The 18,168-nt window shown below is 32.8% G+C and overlaps 1 protein-coding gene and 1 pseudogene across 2 annotated transcripts; one reads left to right on the top strand and one right to left on the bottom strand.

Annotated features, from left to right (window-relative positions):
- Window positions 1-1,376: 1,376 nt before the first annotated feature.
- On the top strand, window positions 1,377-4,581 carry LOC100799107 (DNA-directed RNA polymerase II subunit 4-like; annotated as a pseudogene).
- An 869-nt stretch (window positions 4,582-5,450) lies between these two features.
- Window positions 5,451-11,309, bottom strand: LOC100798585 (autophagy-related protein 13b). 2 transcript variants are annotated; one of them, XM_003531355.5, is made up of 4 exons: window positions 11,078-11,309; window positions 9,400-10,776; window positions 9,129-9,310; window positions 5,451-6,088 (listed from the first exon to the last, which is right to left on the bottom strand). In XM_003531355.5, the coding sequence occupies exons 2-4, from the start codon at window positions 10,723-10,725 to the stop codon at window positions 5,725-5,727; spliced, it is 1,872 nt and encodes a 623-aa protein (XP_003531403.1). In that variant the 5' UTR covers window positions 10,726-10,776; window positions 11,078-11,309; the 3' UTR covers window positions 5,451-5,724. The 2 variants fall into 2 exon arrangements, with proteins under 2 accessions (XP_003531403.1, XP_040874109.1); XM_041018175.1 differs by having other exon boundaries at window positions 9,400-11,309.
- Window positions 11,310-18,168: the final 6,859 nt, after the last annotated feature.

The raw sequence follows: 18,168 nt of genomic DNA, 5'->3' as shown, positions 1-18,168 counted from the left end.
TTGAAGGTTGACTAAGTATGATTTATAACAATTCACACATTATGTTCAACTAACTGAGTTAGGTCAATCAGTACAATCAAGATTAAATGTTAATAAGAGGTTACATGACCACTAAAAAATCATGTATATTTATCTTTTAATAATAACCATACAAATGATATAATGTTTAATGTTTACAATTTTAATTTCTTACAATAAAAAATCATGTATTTTTATCTTTTAATGCGACATCTAGAAATGTCCATTTTGTAGATAGATGTCACATCTATTTGGTCATTTATCTTAATTTTTTATTCATTTTGATCCTTTGTATTTAAAAAAATTTATTTTAGTCTTTTATGTTTTAAAAAAGGATCAAAATAAGCATTCCGTCGATGCACACTTAATACCGTTTGGGAAGCTAAGATAGTGACGATTTTTAACTGCCATTATCAAACATTTACAAATTTGAAAGAAAAAGAAAATTATACTCCCCACATTCACAATTGCCCTCCTCCCATCCATGTCTCTAAACAACACAACTAGATCTCACAAACTGTGTAACTTGACTTGGTAGTGGTTCATTGACGCAATTGAAATGCACTCATCGCAACAAGTTCAAATATGGAGTGATGACACAGAATTGTACCAATGGTCATGTTGATGAGTGACTTTGGTTGGGGAGGCAAGGTAGATCTATAACAGCAAAACTGTAGAGCTTCGCCACACGTGTGCTTGCAATTGTTGTCGTGTTGCGAAGGTTGTCATGACAACAAACTCGGATGCGAGATCACACACTTGAGGAACTCCTTGTAGACATCAGGGAGCGCAAGGATGTAGTGGTGCAACAGGAACTGGATCTCATTGACGATGTGGTGATCATGGTGAAGGAGGAGGTCGAAAATTAGATTTAACCCTAATTAAGGAAATCAGGGGGTTTGTTTTGAGTTAGTTTCCCACCATTTTGAGACCATTCATTCTTATTTTTTGGATTGTGGGTGTGATTGATATTTTGGAGTTGAAGATTTTTGTTGTATGTTGTTGAGTTGGACATGAAGATGAGAGAAGATGAAGATGCAGGGAAGATGAAGGAGAAAAAAAATTATATTTTGTGACAGTTTTTAATCGCCATTATCTTAGTTTCATTAATGATGTTAAATTTGCATCGACAAAAGAATCATTTTTTAAAACATAAAAGATCAAAATGAACTTTTAAAAAAATAAAGAACCAAAATGAAAAAATAAAATAAAAGATCAAATAATCTATTTGTCCAAACAAAAAGATTTGGGCCCGTTGGCCCAATTCTTCATGGTCCTTTGAAAGAACTGACGTGTAAATTTGGAGAGCATATACGCATACGCAACGCAGTTCGTAGAAGATCGCGATCTTCTGAAACATGTACGTGGAAAAGGAAGAAAACGCCGCAGAGCTCAAAATTGGAGACGGTAATAGGGCTAGTTGCTCCAATCTTTTGGTCGAATCTGTGACACCCCATCCAAACAAAATTTGATTACCGTCTCCAATTTCTAGGAAATTCAAATACGCAACATTAATTTACCATATGCCATTACGCAACTTTTGAAGCCCCATATTGTAATTTCTAAACATGAATTAGGGAATGTTTTTGTTTCATGAGGACTGACATCATGTATCTGAATTCAGGAAACCCTAACCCTAAATCGTAAGCGTCGGTCATTTAATGTTTACTGTACAACTTTATGAAATTCTCATTTTAGTCGGTAATTTTACTATACGGCATTCACAATAGTGTAGAACGATGTGGAGAAATCATGATAGAATTAGTGGCATTTTGTAACTAAAGTGAACAAACCTGCAGGTATATATGCTAAAAACCAAGTCATTGGTGAGCATTTTTTCGGTCGTTTTAAGATCAGTTCCATATGTACGATTTGGCACAAGTTTTGTCTCAGAGTCTGAGTCTCCCCTGATTTGAGCTATATATTTCTTTGCTAATGCCAAAATAATTTCAAAATACAAGATCTTGTTGGTGATTCGGTTTTCACATCATGGAAATGTGACTATTAACAATTTGTCTAGTTGTTTGGAAGTGGCGAGAAAACTAAAGAGGGAGTAACCATTATAGTAGCAAGCCAGTGTTCCCCTTCGACTGTGCCATTTTCACAGACATGGATCCCAAATTAAGAAAAAACCAACCTAGAAAAGAATTGAATATGACAAAATAAAATTAATGTTTTAAGACACTAATAAAATTATGGAAGAATTTATGGGTAGAGATTTGAATCTTAGATAATGCTGGAAGTAAAATATGATTATCTGAAAAATTTAGTAATTTGTACTTTAATTCATATGGTTCTGAAGTTTGAGCTGTGCTATTTATTAAATTTAATAACCAAATGATTTGTGTGTTTTATTTATAAATCCATATCTGCAAGATGCATCATGCTCCTTGCACAAAGCTGTCTTACATAATCAGAAATCTGTTTGATTCTACAATGTATGGTTTTATTGTATTGCATCATGTTTGATTGCTTGAACATGTTTTTACGTTTGATATTTCACCTTTTGATTTCACACTAATGAAGTAGTTTTTTTTTCCAGAGTTTTTGAAGGCAAAGTGCTTAATGAACTGTGAAGTTGCATTGATTCCTGAGCACAAGTATGACAGCTTCAACAGATATCTGATGATCCCATGAATCAAGTTTCTCAGTGAGTTAGATGCCTTATCAAGTTCATGGTTATTTAACGCAAAGATCCTGGTATAATGTTTTCTGATGCCGTTGGAATAATTAGTTTTTGTTACAATTGGCGTGCACTTAATTCCTCCAAGATCTTGTCTTTTATTACACAGCTGAAAATGTGTTCCAGTTTGGTGTCCTTTAAATGTAATAATATTAATATTATAACACATGTCTGCAAAGTGCAAACTTCCTGATCCCAATTGACATTTTTGCCTGAATTATATTTGATATTGATAATGAGATGGAAGAGGAGCAAAGTTGTTGGGTATGATTCCCACCTTATAGCACTGATTGTTTTTCTCTCTCAGGGTATTTGAAAAGTCACAGCAGTATGTAAAGCGTTTCAGCCGCTATAAAAATCCCGATGCTGTTAGAGACAAGTTTGAGAGTATCCTAAACTGAATTGAATAACCCATTTGTCATTTCTCTTTGTCCATACATTTTACTTTCAGTTTAATTATGTTGAATGTCAATGTCAATGTCCTGTTCTTTTAGAAAAATTGACCCAAGTTCCTTTCATATTGTTATTGGCTTTTTATTGTCTACATTAATTTTGGATTTTCCTTCAGTTCAAGTAATATCTGTCTTTTGATCAATTAAAGGACTGTCGTATCTCATTTGGTCTTCTGAGAAAAATTTGTCTATGTTAATTCCTCTTTTCCTGGAAGGAAATGCTAAGAAACTTGAAATTTTATTGCCATACTTCAGAATTGTGTGATCTTAACTGACATACAGAATTCTCGCAAGATATCAATTGGCTGAGTTTGAGGTAATACACCTATTTCCTTCATGAATTGAGTTAAGGAAGCAAGTGTTCGCATTTTGTTTTGAAAAAAAGTTTAGTGAGGTCAGTTCACACATTACTATATATGATTCTTTGTTTAAATGAATATGTTGCAGTTGTGTGTCCTTGGCAACCTTTGCCTAGAAACTGTGGAGGAAGCTATTGCTATGGTTCCATCTATCGAGGTAAAAATAATTTGCTTCTCCCTCTTTTTGTATTAGGTATGTTTGGTTTTTTTGGGGGATGATTTCCATTCTCTCTTTGATGCTTGTTAAAATGAACTAGGAAGGAAGTAGAGGATTTAACAAAAGCAAATATGACATGTTTTTTTTATAAATTTCTGCTCTTCTAATCAAATAACTGTTAAAATTCAATTTTGACAAGCACCAGAAAGTGTATAAAGTAATTTAGTTTGCAAAACACCTCGAAGTGGAGATAATTGAAGGATTTTGTTAACTAGAGAGATCTCTTATTTGTATCACTCCTTAAAATCATCTCAGAAACAATTCCCTTATGTATCCTCCCCCAATGCATGAAACTTTGGTAGCATATAGTTCTCGTTATTTACTGTACCCTCACAAGCTTATGTTTAACACACTGAACATGGTTAAAAATTTTCTCTGACTAAAATTACTATGCTCATTGACTTCTGGCCACGCGTTGGTTTTGCTGGAGAGGTAACCAGCTACTTTGAAATATTATTCATTCCCTATTGGCCATTGGGTTCTGGGAAGCTGCTAAGCAACTTATATTTTGCATGATATATCTGAATGATAAACGTAACAGCTATTAAATCTTTTACGTTAATTGCATAATTTCTTTTACCTGCAGTCAAGAGGACGGGCTCAAGATGATGAAGCAATCGAGAAAATGTTAAATGACTTGTCTTTGATTAAGAAATTTGAATAAATACGCCAGAGTGTGTGATACAATGCTTGTTGGTACCGTATAACACATCACTTGACTGCAAGCAAACATTCTTGTGGTTTGTATTACAGAAATGCTTGGTAATTATATTTAGTTTATTTTGTGAGTTTTATCAAGAAGGATTTTGACACATCGTGCTGGTGTATGAAAGTGCTTTTGACCTGTTATGATGATTATGCGATTGCGAATATGATTATTATTGCTATAACCACTTATTTATTGCAAGAAGATATATTATTATCCTTTAAGTGCTGACGGGGGTAAAGGAAGAACTTGACGTAAGCACTGGTTCCTACGAATATTTCGCCTAGCACTCAATGCTAAAAATCATACTATATGTTAAGACTATATTTGATTTTTGAAGATAAGATATAGAATTGAAATAGGTTTTTGATATTTAATGACAAAATTCATTCAAATGATATTAAAATTTATAAACACAAGAGGGTATACTATATGCATGCTAGGTGTGTGAGATTCCCTTTTATAATATCTATTTTAACAACTATTTTTATTTTTTTTCAAAAAAAAGAAAAAGAAAATATATACTCCGATTCCATGCTTCACCACATGTAACACCGCTCCAGAAAATTTACACCCTTGAGATAGAAACACAAAACAAGAGGATGAAAATACATCTCTTAATGTTTTTTTTTAGTTTTAACACTTGTTTTGTAAATAAAATTTCAAAATGTAATATATTTTAAATAATAAATTAATTACTGAGTAGCATGATACTATGATGCAGAATTTAAAACCAAAAGGTGAGAAGAAAATTAACTGTCTTAATTTTTTTTTCAATGCATGTTTTGTGCGCATTTTCAAAACAAAGGTTCAAGTCTTGGACTATAGTTGCGTGTCCAAAGACTGCAAGTTGTAGGAATACAATGAGAATACCCACAACCCCCAAACGCTGTTGTATACATGGTTACCTAAACGATGATCTTTTACAATATACATAACAACTACAATAAAAGGTAGTGAATCTACAGCCTGAAGACGAAGCTTTCTGCCTTGTTATATACAATATGCGACTATTAGCAGTTTCAAGTATTTATTTATTCACAATATAAGGCTCTACCATGGCAACCAGCTCAAACCTGATAATAGATCAAAACTTAACAGTCATAAAGACTTAATCATCATATTTACACGTATTTTTTAAAACTAAGAACATATTCTTCAACTGGACGGACCAATTTATCAAGGAAAAAAAAAAGACTTAAAGCTGTACATGTGTTTTACTGATTTAACATCAGTATAAACGCCATTTGGCAGAAGCATAAGTGTACTATACTATATGTTATGTACTATTATTTCTGGTGCTTACTACTACCTCGCCTAAGCAACAAGTTTTTCATCTCTTTGTAACCATGGAACTCTTCCAATGCATCAGCTGTTGTTTTCCTAGTAGCTATGATCCCAGAAGACATTATGCTCACTGGCCTTGATGATGCCTCTAGGATCTGATTGGTCCCTTGAGTGTTATTTTTCCAGGTTTCAGGGTATGCACCTTGTGAGAGGTGTTGTGAGGTGGAGAAATCTTGATGCAGAGGTGGCGCTTTCTTCAGCATATGTACAAGCGCACCAACAGCAGCATCTTGAGACTTTCTAATGGGAAAGAATCCTCCAGCTTCAAGCGTCTCAGCTATATGACCGTGATCCAGAGATTCAGCTCTGGATATGCACAAGGAATCATGTTAAAATTGCTAAATTAAAACAGCCTAGCAAATTTTATGTCATCTAAAGAAAAGGAAAAGTAACTAGACTATATATTTTCTTTTAAGTTTGACTCAATATAGAGAAACTATACATGAATTATTAATTAGCAACAGGATCTAGGTGAAGTTGTGAACTGAGTCACAAACCTGAAAGTAGGCCCCTATCTTGATGGATAACAAGTTAACAGCTATTTAAAATTAAAATTAGGATGAAGAAATATGTCTCTTCCATTCAAATCAATTAAATAAAATATAGCACAAGAGGAAACAATTGATAGATTTACAGGACTAAATTACATCAAATCAGGAAGGATGTTCCACAAAAAATGCAAACATCCTAATTTATCTAACAAATTCTTTTTCAAGCATGCAACACTAGATGCCATAAATACAAACTAATTCTTATAAATAATAAATGAAACCAATATAATCTGCAATCAAAGATGTCTTTGCCTTCAGTCATCTCTCAAACCACACTCAAAATCAGATTGCAACGTAAGATTTCCATGCACTCACGGCTGCAAGATACTATGACCCCTATTTGGTGTTAAAGCAAATTGGGGCTTTTGCTTTTCAGTTGCAACTTCCAGAGCATGCCCAAATCCATCCAGTGCTTTGTGTTTCCCAGCTTAAAAAAAACAGTTGGGAAACACTCGATCGAAGTTAATCTACCTACACAATTGGAAGTGGACCCAAGCATATCTCCAGCAGGTATAAAACCATCATACATGTGGAGGCAATCAAACGGCACTTTCCAACCCTCAACCTTGAGGACAAGGTTGACATTTTATGCGGAGGTATTGTTAGGAAAGGAAATAATGAGCCAAAAGAGAGAATATGGAAAGTGTATACTAAAAGGAACAACATGAATAATTAGATGCTAGTTAGACAGTTAAAGGGATAACAGTAAATTGTATACAGGGAAGGGGACTTTTTGGGAGGATTAGAATACCGAGCAACTGCTCATGTAAAGGGGAGACCCTTTGGAGGAGGTTAACTCCTTGAATCTGCATTCAATAATAACAGAAGCCTTTTTTAATTCTTTCACTTTCTTTTGTCTCTACTCTCCTATTGAACTGATAAACTCAGTTCTAACATTCTACTTCCATGGATGACATGAGGATGATCCTCAAAAGCATGGCCTCCAATCCAGTGCAGAATGCTCCTATCTTCAAGGATTTCTCTCCACCTCTTAACAGGTCAGGGACCATGTTGTGTTGGTGACCTACTGACCTCTCTTTGGTATTCTCCTTCTGGCTGTTTCAAAGGAATTTCTATTTGAAGTTTCAAATATGCAAAGAGATTGGGGACCACAGCAGAACTCTTGGATTTCTCATATTCACTCTGGTGTATTTTCTTTTTCTTTCTTGGAGGATTTCTTATAGCTTGTTTGGTTTTAGAAAACATTTTCTATTTTCACTTCATAATTTCACAAGTAGTTACCAAAATGTCACCTTGTTTTCAGACAGACTTATATAGGAAAAGTGAAAACAACAAATATTGTTTTCACTATATCCAGTACAAGTCTTTGAAAACAGAAATTAAAATGAAAATAAGATGGCACTTTCAAAAATATTAGTGAAAATAGGAAATGCAAATAAAAAAATTCCTCTTCTTTCTAAATATTATTAATTTGGTAACGAAATCTAATCACAAACTATACACACACCCCTGGCCCCTTCCCAAAATGACTGACTCCCTACTATCAAACTGGCAGTCGAATTATCCTTGGATTAGAAGCCAATATGCCCCCTCTCCATACAATAGAAAATCTCTAGTCATTTTACATAATAGATTGATCTTATATTTGAATCAATGGTATGACAGCACTGATGTTCTTGAAAGAAAACACACGCCCCCTCTCCATTGACAAAGAACTGTGGATCCCTTATTACAATCAAATAACAGTAAGGATACATATGATCCTGGTGATCCTGGTTTTTTGTCTATTTAGCCTTCTATCATCCGACTGGGTTTTTAGACATAACTAGCTGAACTAGATCAAACTTTTGCCAGCCAGAAAATCAATAGGACTGTAGAAGGGAAACATGATGAGAGGGTGCAACAGTAAATAGATTAATGTTGATTGTTTTAGGTGCCATACTATAAGATATGGTTAAAGAAGAAAAAGGCAGGGCCAGCAGATTCATTCACTCCAAATATGCCACATCAATCACTTATTTTTGGAAAGTATAGCATTAAATACCAATAAGATACACTTTCAAAGATGGGGTAAAATAAAATTAGAAAATAATAGTGAGTCTAAAACATTTCAATAGTATAGTCATTGACATACACTTAATAAACATTTATACAATTTTGAGGAGCAATTTAACAGGCCCAAAATACTTTGAAGAAAAGAAAAATATACAAAACTTTCACCAAGATATAGGTGAAGCCAAATATTTATGCATATCAAAAGTGTGTTTACCAATTAATGTCTAGATGCTAATCTCTAAAGTGGAAAATTTATAAACAGTGTGTTTTGATACTACATGTAAAAAACTGTGCTGAAGACAGAAATAATGAAATTAAAACACTAGAGCTTATTTCTTATTTTGCTTCTATTTTTTAACCTGTTAGTCAATTTTTTGTTCCATTCCTAGATAAATTGTTACACATGATTTGAAGCACAATCCTCCCAGAACCCCTAAGTGTATTATTAACCTGGACTTTCCCAGACCAGAAACAGGAAATCCCAGTGGGATGGAAGTACTCTTGTTCCTGTACCTGTTCAACCTGCTTACCCCCACTATGGATTTAGATTGTCTCTTATTTCTGAATTAAAAAATATGGCCAAAGAGAAAGGCACATTTTAATGCAAGGACCCACCATGATATATTGTAGGATCAACAAGTCATATTCATAAAGATTGCTATTCTCTCTCCAACAAGACCATATTCTGTTATTAGCATATCTAGCTTATATAGTATTCTTATGTAAAAGATTAGCATATAAGCAAACAATAACGCGAGTGAATTTCAGTTATGAAGTACCTGCTTCCTGGATCTGTCATATCATCATCATCCACATCAAATGGACAAGTAAAATCAGTATCATCAAAATCATCCTGATAAGACCTACTTGAGCTTCTGGAAATTGAAATCTGGGGCGAGCTGTTAGCTGATATCTTCACTCCAGAATATTTTCGAGACTCGTCTTTTCCAAGAGAAAACAACTGCAGAAAGCAGAAGACACCCTTAACAAATCAAATACACTTTAAACTATGGAAAAAAGTACATTGAAGTTAGCACAAACACAGCATACCTTCTCAGCTGTTGCTCCTGTTTGCATTGGGTTTTTATCAATCTTACCAATGCCCCTCGAAATTCTTAGGGGAGGAGATGGAGGCAAATTATGCCTATTGGAGTATCCAGGGGAATTATCAACTTCAGCAGTAGGTATGCTGACTGGAGCACTTTCAGATCGTAAAAGGGGTTTGCATGGTAACGGCCCAGAATTAGAGGTTGAAGGTGATGCAGAGGGATAATAATCATCAAAATTTGTATTCTTCTTCTGAATCAAAGACATCTCAGATGGATGAGGAGGCAAACTTGCAGGGGGGAAACGCCGCAAACATGCATTATACCCTGACGAGAGTGATTCTGAATGAGTAGGCGAAGGTAAATAAGAAGGAGGTGAGGCTCTATAATGATCGAAACTCCAACTACGCTGCCTTGAAGATGGCAAACCTGCCACAGGAAGAGAAGGAAACCTCCTTAATGGATCAGCCAATGGACTCCCAACATAATCAGTTATAACTTGTGGGGACATCGGAGTGGAAGGTTCAGAACTCACATCTGATGCTGAGGGGCAATACATCACACTGAGACACAGCCTACCAGAAGAAGTATCCACAGGGGTGAACCCGAATTTCATCATTTCAGCCTCTTGTTTCCGGGTGAAGGGCTCAACAAAAGAAGACACACGGTGACCAAGGGTAAAGTCCCTAATCTGTCCAGACGAATTAAGCTCTCGGAAAAGTTTATAGGCAGGTAAAAGTCTAACAGTGGCATACAAAGACCTCAGAAGCAAAGTTGATTTCTTATACAAGTTATGTAAAGAAACATTGCTTGATCTCCTACTGCCAGAATTAGAATCCCTTGTCTTCCTACTCTCATACTGCACAAGCCACCTCTCCACAATCTTTTCACTCCTTCCCACAACCCCCAATTCTTCCTGATCAGTGTTCCAGCCAAAAGGGCATCTTTCCTTCAGTGAAGAACTCCTAGGAAGAACCCTCTTTGGAGAAAAACTCACAGTCACAGGATCCCAATCCAGAGGCCTCTGCACCAAAATCACATCTATCACTATGCACTCAAGATTGTTCTGGCGCCAGAGGTCAATGTTCTCCAGCGCCGCCGGGCACTCCCGGAGAGCCAAATTGAACCACTTATCCCTCGGCCGCACACTCGACGAAGATGAAGACGACGAACACGGAGACGAAACAGCTTGATCACCATAGGAATTGCGTGAGGACACATAGAGTGCCCTTGATTCGAGTATTATGTGCAGGCTCTTGGCGAAGAACTCGGTGATTATTTGTTCCATCTTTGCAGCATCCGAGTGGGCATTACCATGAGACGATGCCATTACTTTCAGGTGTCAACACAACACAACCCCCAATTATTGCAGTGCGTTTCACTAAATCAACATCACACACAACAACTTCAGGATTCAAATGCAACCAAATGATCCATCAACTATATTACTAATAGTACTAGGTTGTTTAAAAAGAACACGACAACAACAACAACAACAACAACAACGTAAAAGGGTGTTCGATTCTTCACTAAAAAATCTGTCTTGAAAAACAACACAGCACCGTTATACAATTGAAGAAGAAACGCGCGTCTTTGGTGAAAGGAACGGAATTCTATATTTGAAGACTCCGATACCATCATAAGTGGGGAAATTGTGTGGGGGAGAGAGAGAGAGAGATTACCTGTGCATGTGAGAAAGGGTTGGATGATGGGGAGTGGTTGAAAGGGTTGATGTGGGGGTCTTATCTATCTAAGAACCTTGATGTTCTGTTCTGTGAGTTTACACGAAATATAATGAATGAATGAAGTGTTGTGTTGAGAGAAGCAAAGCAAAAGAAAGAAAGTAGGACTGGTTGAGGAGTGGAAGAGTGGGACCCTTTGGCAGAGGCCGTTGTTGGCTAAACCCGGATGCATAGCACGATTGAAACACCACATCATTTTAAAGATCAAAATCCTATGATATGATCTTCTATTTTTTATGTGGAACCCATTTTCGCTTCTATTCTCTCTGGTTTTTTTCTTCACTTTTTTCTGTTCTGTTTGATACTATTATCTTTATCCCCATTTACTCTCCATTTTTTTTTAAAAATGTTTTTTAATTCTTTGTTTGGATTAAGAGAGAAATTAAGAAAAAGAAAATAAGGTTAGAAATAAAGGGAAAATATATTACTTGAATGAAAAGAAATATATAAGAGAAGGAGTGGAAAAATATCTCCCCTTTTGTTTGGATGGGCAAAAAGAGACTGAATATAAATTTGATAACAAAACAATATTTTTATACCAATTAAAAAATGTAAATTTAATCTATTATTTTTGTTAACATAAAATTATTATTTATTAAAAAAGATATAAACTTAAATATGATTTTAGTCTTCATTAAATGAGTAACTTTTGATTTAGTCCATGTAAATTTGAAATTATTATTATTATTTTCTTTAAAATAAGTAAATTTTAGTTTTGGTCATGTAAAATATTTTTGTTTAATTATCATCATTCCAAAAATTGAAATCACTTGTTTTAGTTCTAAATTCATTTATTAACAACTACAAAAAGGTGTATCCTTCTATCTTCTAGTATAATGTTATCATTAATGATTTTTCATCAATGAACCTTTAAAGAAATCAAATTTTATGATATTTTTTATTTTTTTTTGCAAATGATAAATAATTTTGAGTAGAAATATATTTTGTTTCATCTCTGAATATTCTTCGAAGAAATAGATTTTTTGGATTAATTTTTTCAATTTTTTGAATTAAAACAATTTATAAACACTCCTAAATATGTGTTTATATTTAATATATATATATATATATATATATATATATAAGAGAATCTTATCTATATAATTTTGTCTAGGGTTCATAAAACGTTAAAGCCAGCCAAAAAAGGTTTATCCGTCCTACAGGATTCCAATAAGCCAGGGGAATGGACCCCACATCTTTAGAGCCTTTATTTTTTTTTTCTTTCTAAAAAAGTAAAATAGTTTTCATGAAAAGAAAATGAATATCATTTAGAGATGTTTTGATTTTTTAGTATTAAAATTGAAAAGTATATTACTTTTGAAAACAGTTTAAAAATATTACTCCTACCAAATCATTTTTTTATGTTTCTATTTTTAAAATCAGGAAAAAAATAATAAATAACGTACGTATTTTTTGTATGATTATAAACAGTACACTTTTTCTTATAAAAAAATAAATAAATGAATTTGTGCGAATGTGAATGGTTTGTACTCTGATTCCATTCCCCCAAACCCAATGCATAATAGAAATACCGTCTCAGCGGATCAACGGTCTCAGAATCTTCACATTTCCCTGCCATGCAGTATCCCATTTGTTCTTTGTGCAGTGCAGCCATATCTCTATGTGCAAGACAAATAGTATTTCAGAACACAGTATTGGAGTACGTCACAATTCACAAACACTACAATTTATCAACCCAATTGCATACTCCATACAGTTGTTGTTTGACCTTTCACATCAAATCATTCTGTATAGTCAGATAGCACAAATTGATTAAAACAAATCGCTAATTCAATAAAAAGAATTAATATGACCAAAGACTATGAATTATGAAACAAACATCGGATTTGGATACTATGCAAAAGCAAAAAATACCTCCGCGCCTGAGACGGTAATTTGGGCCCAAACTAGACATCTACAAAATTTTCAAGCTGCAGAGTTTGCAGTTTTGTGATAAAAAAAAAAAAAAACTTCTTTAATCACGTTTTATTCTTACATCTACGTGTATGTAGCTTGTAGGGATAGAATGGGTTGACACTAGACTTATACCAAATGTCATCCTTAATTTCATTGAATTTAATGGTTAAAATTATTCCACATAATATATATATGGACAAAAGATGTCACATGAGAATTTTATCTGCAATTATATATGTATGTTGTTTGGAAGTTACTATTTTGGGAGTTGCTACTTCAGTTGTTTAGTTATTCTCTATTGCAGGTCTTGTTCTCTGATGTTTGGAGTGAGTTTTGTTGATTACAATTTTGTTTGTTGTAAGCTGAAAACCTTAATAACATCCGGTCTTTAAGTTTAGTTCCATTTTACTCTTAATAATTGATGTGGCTTGCCAAAACAAAACCTTGATCCTTTCCTTAACACCATCTTGTCCCCAGGTGTGCGTACCATCTGATATATGAGATAGTAAGGCCTTACTTTTGAGCCCCTAGCTCTTAATCTGGTGCTAATTTCCTTTTAGATAGGTTTGGTCCATTTTATTTTTTCTGAATGTTTTTTTTTCTTTTTTCTCGTTGGGCCTGGCTGATTTGTCTTTTTCCTTCCGTGTTTCTCTCTCTGTTTTTTTTTTTTAATGTGAAGGGCTTGATCCCCTCCTCTTTTCTTGTTAATCTTTTGCTAAGTGCATTTTCTTATTGCTAAGTACACTCCATTACATATTTTTGGCATTTTTTCCTCAAAAATGCTCTTTTCTGGAATGTGTTTAACACTTCCGAAAATGAATTTCCGGATCCTAAAGTTAAACCTTTGATCTCTGTATGTTAGTATACCCCCAAGTATTTAATCAATGTTAGAGGACAAGCTGTTGGCTTAGAGGAATTCCAAAGTAAAAAATAAGACCGACCACCTCACCGCTCTCTTTTTCTGCATAAACAACCGTGTAGTAACACTTTACTTTGCAGATCTAGAATCAACCAAGGCCTCAACTATGTAAAGAAATTATTTCAGATTGCCAGATGTCACATTCTCCTGCAACTATTTACAAACCCATTCACAACATCATTAATGCCCCTAAGGAATTTTATTTCAATAAAATCCTAGTAATTATGATACAACGATCATGAACATATTCTAATTTTAGTAAGAATATGAATGATTAATAAATCAACTTCTACTAAATCACACATACTCATCAATAATTCAAATCATAAGATATATAAGATTGACATATGATGATAAAAGAAGAAGAGAAGGAAAGAGAAATCATAAGTTTGAATCTCTTTGTTAACAAAAAAAAAATTACAACAAAATAATAATAATTCAAATAAACAATCCACTGATTATACATATCAAGTATGTTAGGAGTGTACATGCAAAATCTAGGGTGAAGGAGGGGTATTCAAATCGCTCCATTATTTTAGGACATATGTTATTTTTTCTCGCTAAACTTTAAATTTATAATATGTAAATGATCAAAATTTAGTGTTTTTCAAGAACTTCTTCCAATTATAAATTCTTATTTGAGACATAATGTCTCCTAAGAAGAAGAACAAAATTTAATTAGTGTTTTCCAATAACCTTCTCCAATTATAAATTCACATGGTGTTTGATAAAAAAAAATAACTAAAACTTAAGTGTTTTCCAAGACCCCCTCCAACCATAAATTCTTATTAAGACGTGGTGCTTGATAAGAATATTTGATGGAGATATTCTTACGGAGAAGATTGATTTGCATTGGAATCCGTGTACGAGATTACAAGTTTTGTCTGGAAAAAAAAATATCCTACTACTTCCATCAGTTGCATTTATAATATTAGTGTCTATTGTACGGCAATGTATTAACTGTATAATACTTTAATTAACAACTCGATGATTATGTGTAGCTCATGTCATCTATTAGGGTTTGAGAACACATTGTAGATTCACATAAACTGAGTATCTTTTAAGTTTTAAGATAAGAATGCAAAATGATAAGTTCCTTATGGATATAGCGAATGCGGCATCGACATGTACGTCTATGTATCTTCAAATTCACTATTGTTCATGAGAAAAATTATTAAACAAGTGAAAGTTTTATCCTTGTAGGTCTTAATCTACGCATGGTAAAGTAAATATATATACATATATACATCAAGTGGGGTGACCTAATAAAGGCGAACATCAATGACCAAACCACAGAAACAAAAAGAAGAAAAGCAACCAAGCAAAAGCCAAAAAGCTAATTGAAATACTAATTCAATACTCAAAAAGAGCTCTGGAAAAATCAAACATACGATCTTGGGACGAGATAATTTAATCCGGGTTGCATTAACTACTACTGGCAGGAATATTATATATTGTCCTTGGCATGTCCGGTTAACATCGCACATACTTTGCAATTTTAATGTTACCACGGCCTAGACATGAATATTTGAATACAATTAATTAATTATATATATATATTACTTCGTTTCATCATGTATGAATTTCTTTTTTGCATCAATTCACCGTGATCTAACAACCAATTTATTCTTTTTATATATATATTTAACAAAAATTTTACATCTCATCAATTCATGTCATTTTATAATTAAGTGATTTGATATAAGTAATTAATATATTAAAATTAGAATTAAATCATTTGTATATTATTTAAATTTGATTTTTATAAAAATAATTATTAGTCAGATTTTATTTATTTTTTTGACTGAATTTCAAATTAGTAAGAGTCTATTTCCCTTGATGATAGGGGATAACACAAAAAAAATCATTTCATAATTCAATTTTTAATTATTTATCTTTTCTCTTTGACTAGAATGTAATTTTCATCTCCCTATTTTTCTAAATTCGTAATTTTAGCTTTCTTATTTTTTAATTGATATATTTTATCCTTCACTTTTTTAAAATTTATAATTTTAATTCTCATATTTTTTAATTGAGATGTTTTATCTCTCACTTGTTAAAAAAATTGTGATTTTAGTCCTCATTTTTAATTTCAAACTTGACAATACTATTTTAATAAATTAAGCTTGTTAACAATTAATTTTTTAAAAAACATTTTTTGTGAGAATAATAAATAAACACATGTCAATCAATCTTATAGAATATATAAATCAATGTTTGAATTGATCACACAAATTAAAATTAAAATTTTTTTAAAAGTGAGAATGAAATATTTCGATTAAAAAAATAAAAGACTAAAACCATAAATTTAAAAAAATAGGAAAAAAGATACATTTTAGCCTTTATCTTTTGATAGTAATGTCTTATTTTCTATTTATTCCACGTGTTCATATGATTAGGCAATATTTACTTGATATTTTAAAGTTTTTTCACTTTAAAATAAAAAAAAATCATGAAAGATCGTCCATCTTTTCAATTTTTGTTCATAAAAACAATTACTTTTAATTTTTTATGTATTTTGAAATGTTCTTGGCTTGACTTCTTCTTCTAAATAGAATGGAAATCCAAAAGAATTGGGTTAAATACTATTTCAATTAAAAAAATAATAAATAAGACTCTTCCTATATTATTATTTGTATTAAGTGTCTCAATATATTTAGTTAGATGAATATACTCTTAAAAATGGTTACAAAAAAACAACATATGTATATATATAATGAATTAATTTTAACATTATAACCCACAGCTCTTGAATTAGCGTAGTTGTTATGTGCTGGAAAGAGCAGTGTCTCTGTCGGTAATTCTCTTATCTGAGAGTAGTGAGATCCAACCCACCAAGATACGGATCCAAGTAGTGGTACTTCTAGTACTGCCATTGCCTTTAAAATAGCTTCTCTTCCGTCGCTAATTACTCTACACGACTCTAATTTGTTAATCACTTCAATTATTATTATACAAAGCTAAGTTAATTATAAAGTGAAAAAGAAGCCCTCTCCACTTGTCTCCTCGTACATTACTTCATACCCCACCCCTTAATCAAGCACTTTCCGCGTAAAAAGTACATAAAATCGGATTGGAGATCAAATTTAGCTTAAACATTTTGCCAATTTGATCATTTTTTTATCATTAACAACGCTGCTTTAATTAGGAGCCACAACTCGTTAAATCCATGAGATTGCGATCTATCTACTTGCATCGCGTGAAGATTGGAAAACAAATTCACATATGGCGGAAAAGATTTGGGACCATGTTCTATCCAAACATATATTATGATTCGACAGGCGAATAATTAACATATTGCAAACATCGTATAATTGTGTACAAGGTATGACACATCATACATATGAGATAAGAGCTATACAAAAAAGTTCATTGTGCCCTACAGGTGGAATAATTTTTGGATTTTTAATAACCAACAAAATAAACTTTCAGCAAGCCAGTTGCCGGTTCATCTCCCTTGTCCTGTAATGTTTGTCTTGCTATAACATTTTTAAAACCTAGATGAATGATTATCCTTCTTTTTGGGTCTTTAGACAGTTAAATCCCGATTTTTTGCGTCTTTGGTGAAAAGTCACTTACCACTTCTCATGTCAAAAAAGAAAAGCCAGCTTTTGCTAAGTGAATTTTACTTGACTCATCAAACATATGGGCTTGATATTTACCTATTTATTTAATTGAAACCAAAATAGTGAATGTATATTCAGAAGTAGAATTAAATGTAACAATTTTCAATCACAGATGGATTATTTAATGGCTAAATACAGTAAAGATGTTTTATTTGAAACCGGTCGCATTCAAACACAAGCATATATATAAGCTATCTAACCGGCTAATATTATGATTCAAAATGTTGGGGGAAAGTAACATTATTCTTTGATAAAATTTAAATGCCACTTGTAACATCACTATCTGTCGTGTAAAGAGGTGTGTGTGTTTTTTTACAGAGTGTAAAGAGGTGTTAGAAAACAATATATAACAGCATCAACTTTCATAAACCGTTTAAATTCTGTACCAAATAGAATTCCTTTTGAAGGAAAAAGGTTATAATAATTCAATTATAATTTTATTTTGTTTAGTTTAAGTTTTTTAGATAAAAAAAATTTCAAGTGGGCCATGCGATTTTTTTCTTTAAAAAAATATTCTTGCCTCTCAGTACTATAATTCATGATTATTATTTTTTAAATATCTCTATATA

Source organism: Glycine max, chromosome 8 (assembly GCF_000004515.6).
Source record: "Glycine max cultivar Williams 82 chromosome 8, Glycine_max_v4.0, whole genome shotgun sequence".
Lineage (NCBI taxonomy): Eukaryota > Viridiplantae > Streptophyta > Magnoliopsida > Fabales > Fabaceae > Glycine > Glycine max.
Note: the sequence above shows the minus strand (reverse complement) of the source record. Positions and strands in the feature narration are given on the sequence as shown.

Bases quoted from the DNA above. Each gene is read 5' to 3' on its own strand.
- LOC100798585 (XM_041018175.1), bottom strand. From the start codon at position 10,725: ATGGCATCGTCTCATGGTAATGCCCACTCGGATGCTGCAAAGATGGAA. The intron at 9,311-9,399 runs GTATGCTGTGTT...TGCTTTCTGCAG, and splicing joins CAGGAGCAACAGCTGAGAAG to TTGTTTTCTCTTGGAAAAGA. The intron at 6,089-9,128 runs GTACTTCATAAC...GTGCATATCCAG, and splicing joins ATGACAGATCCAGGAAGCAG to AGCTGAATCTCTGGATCACG.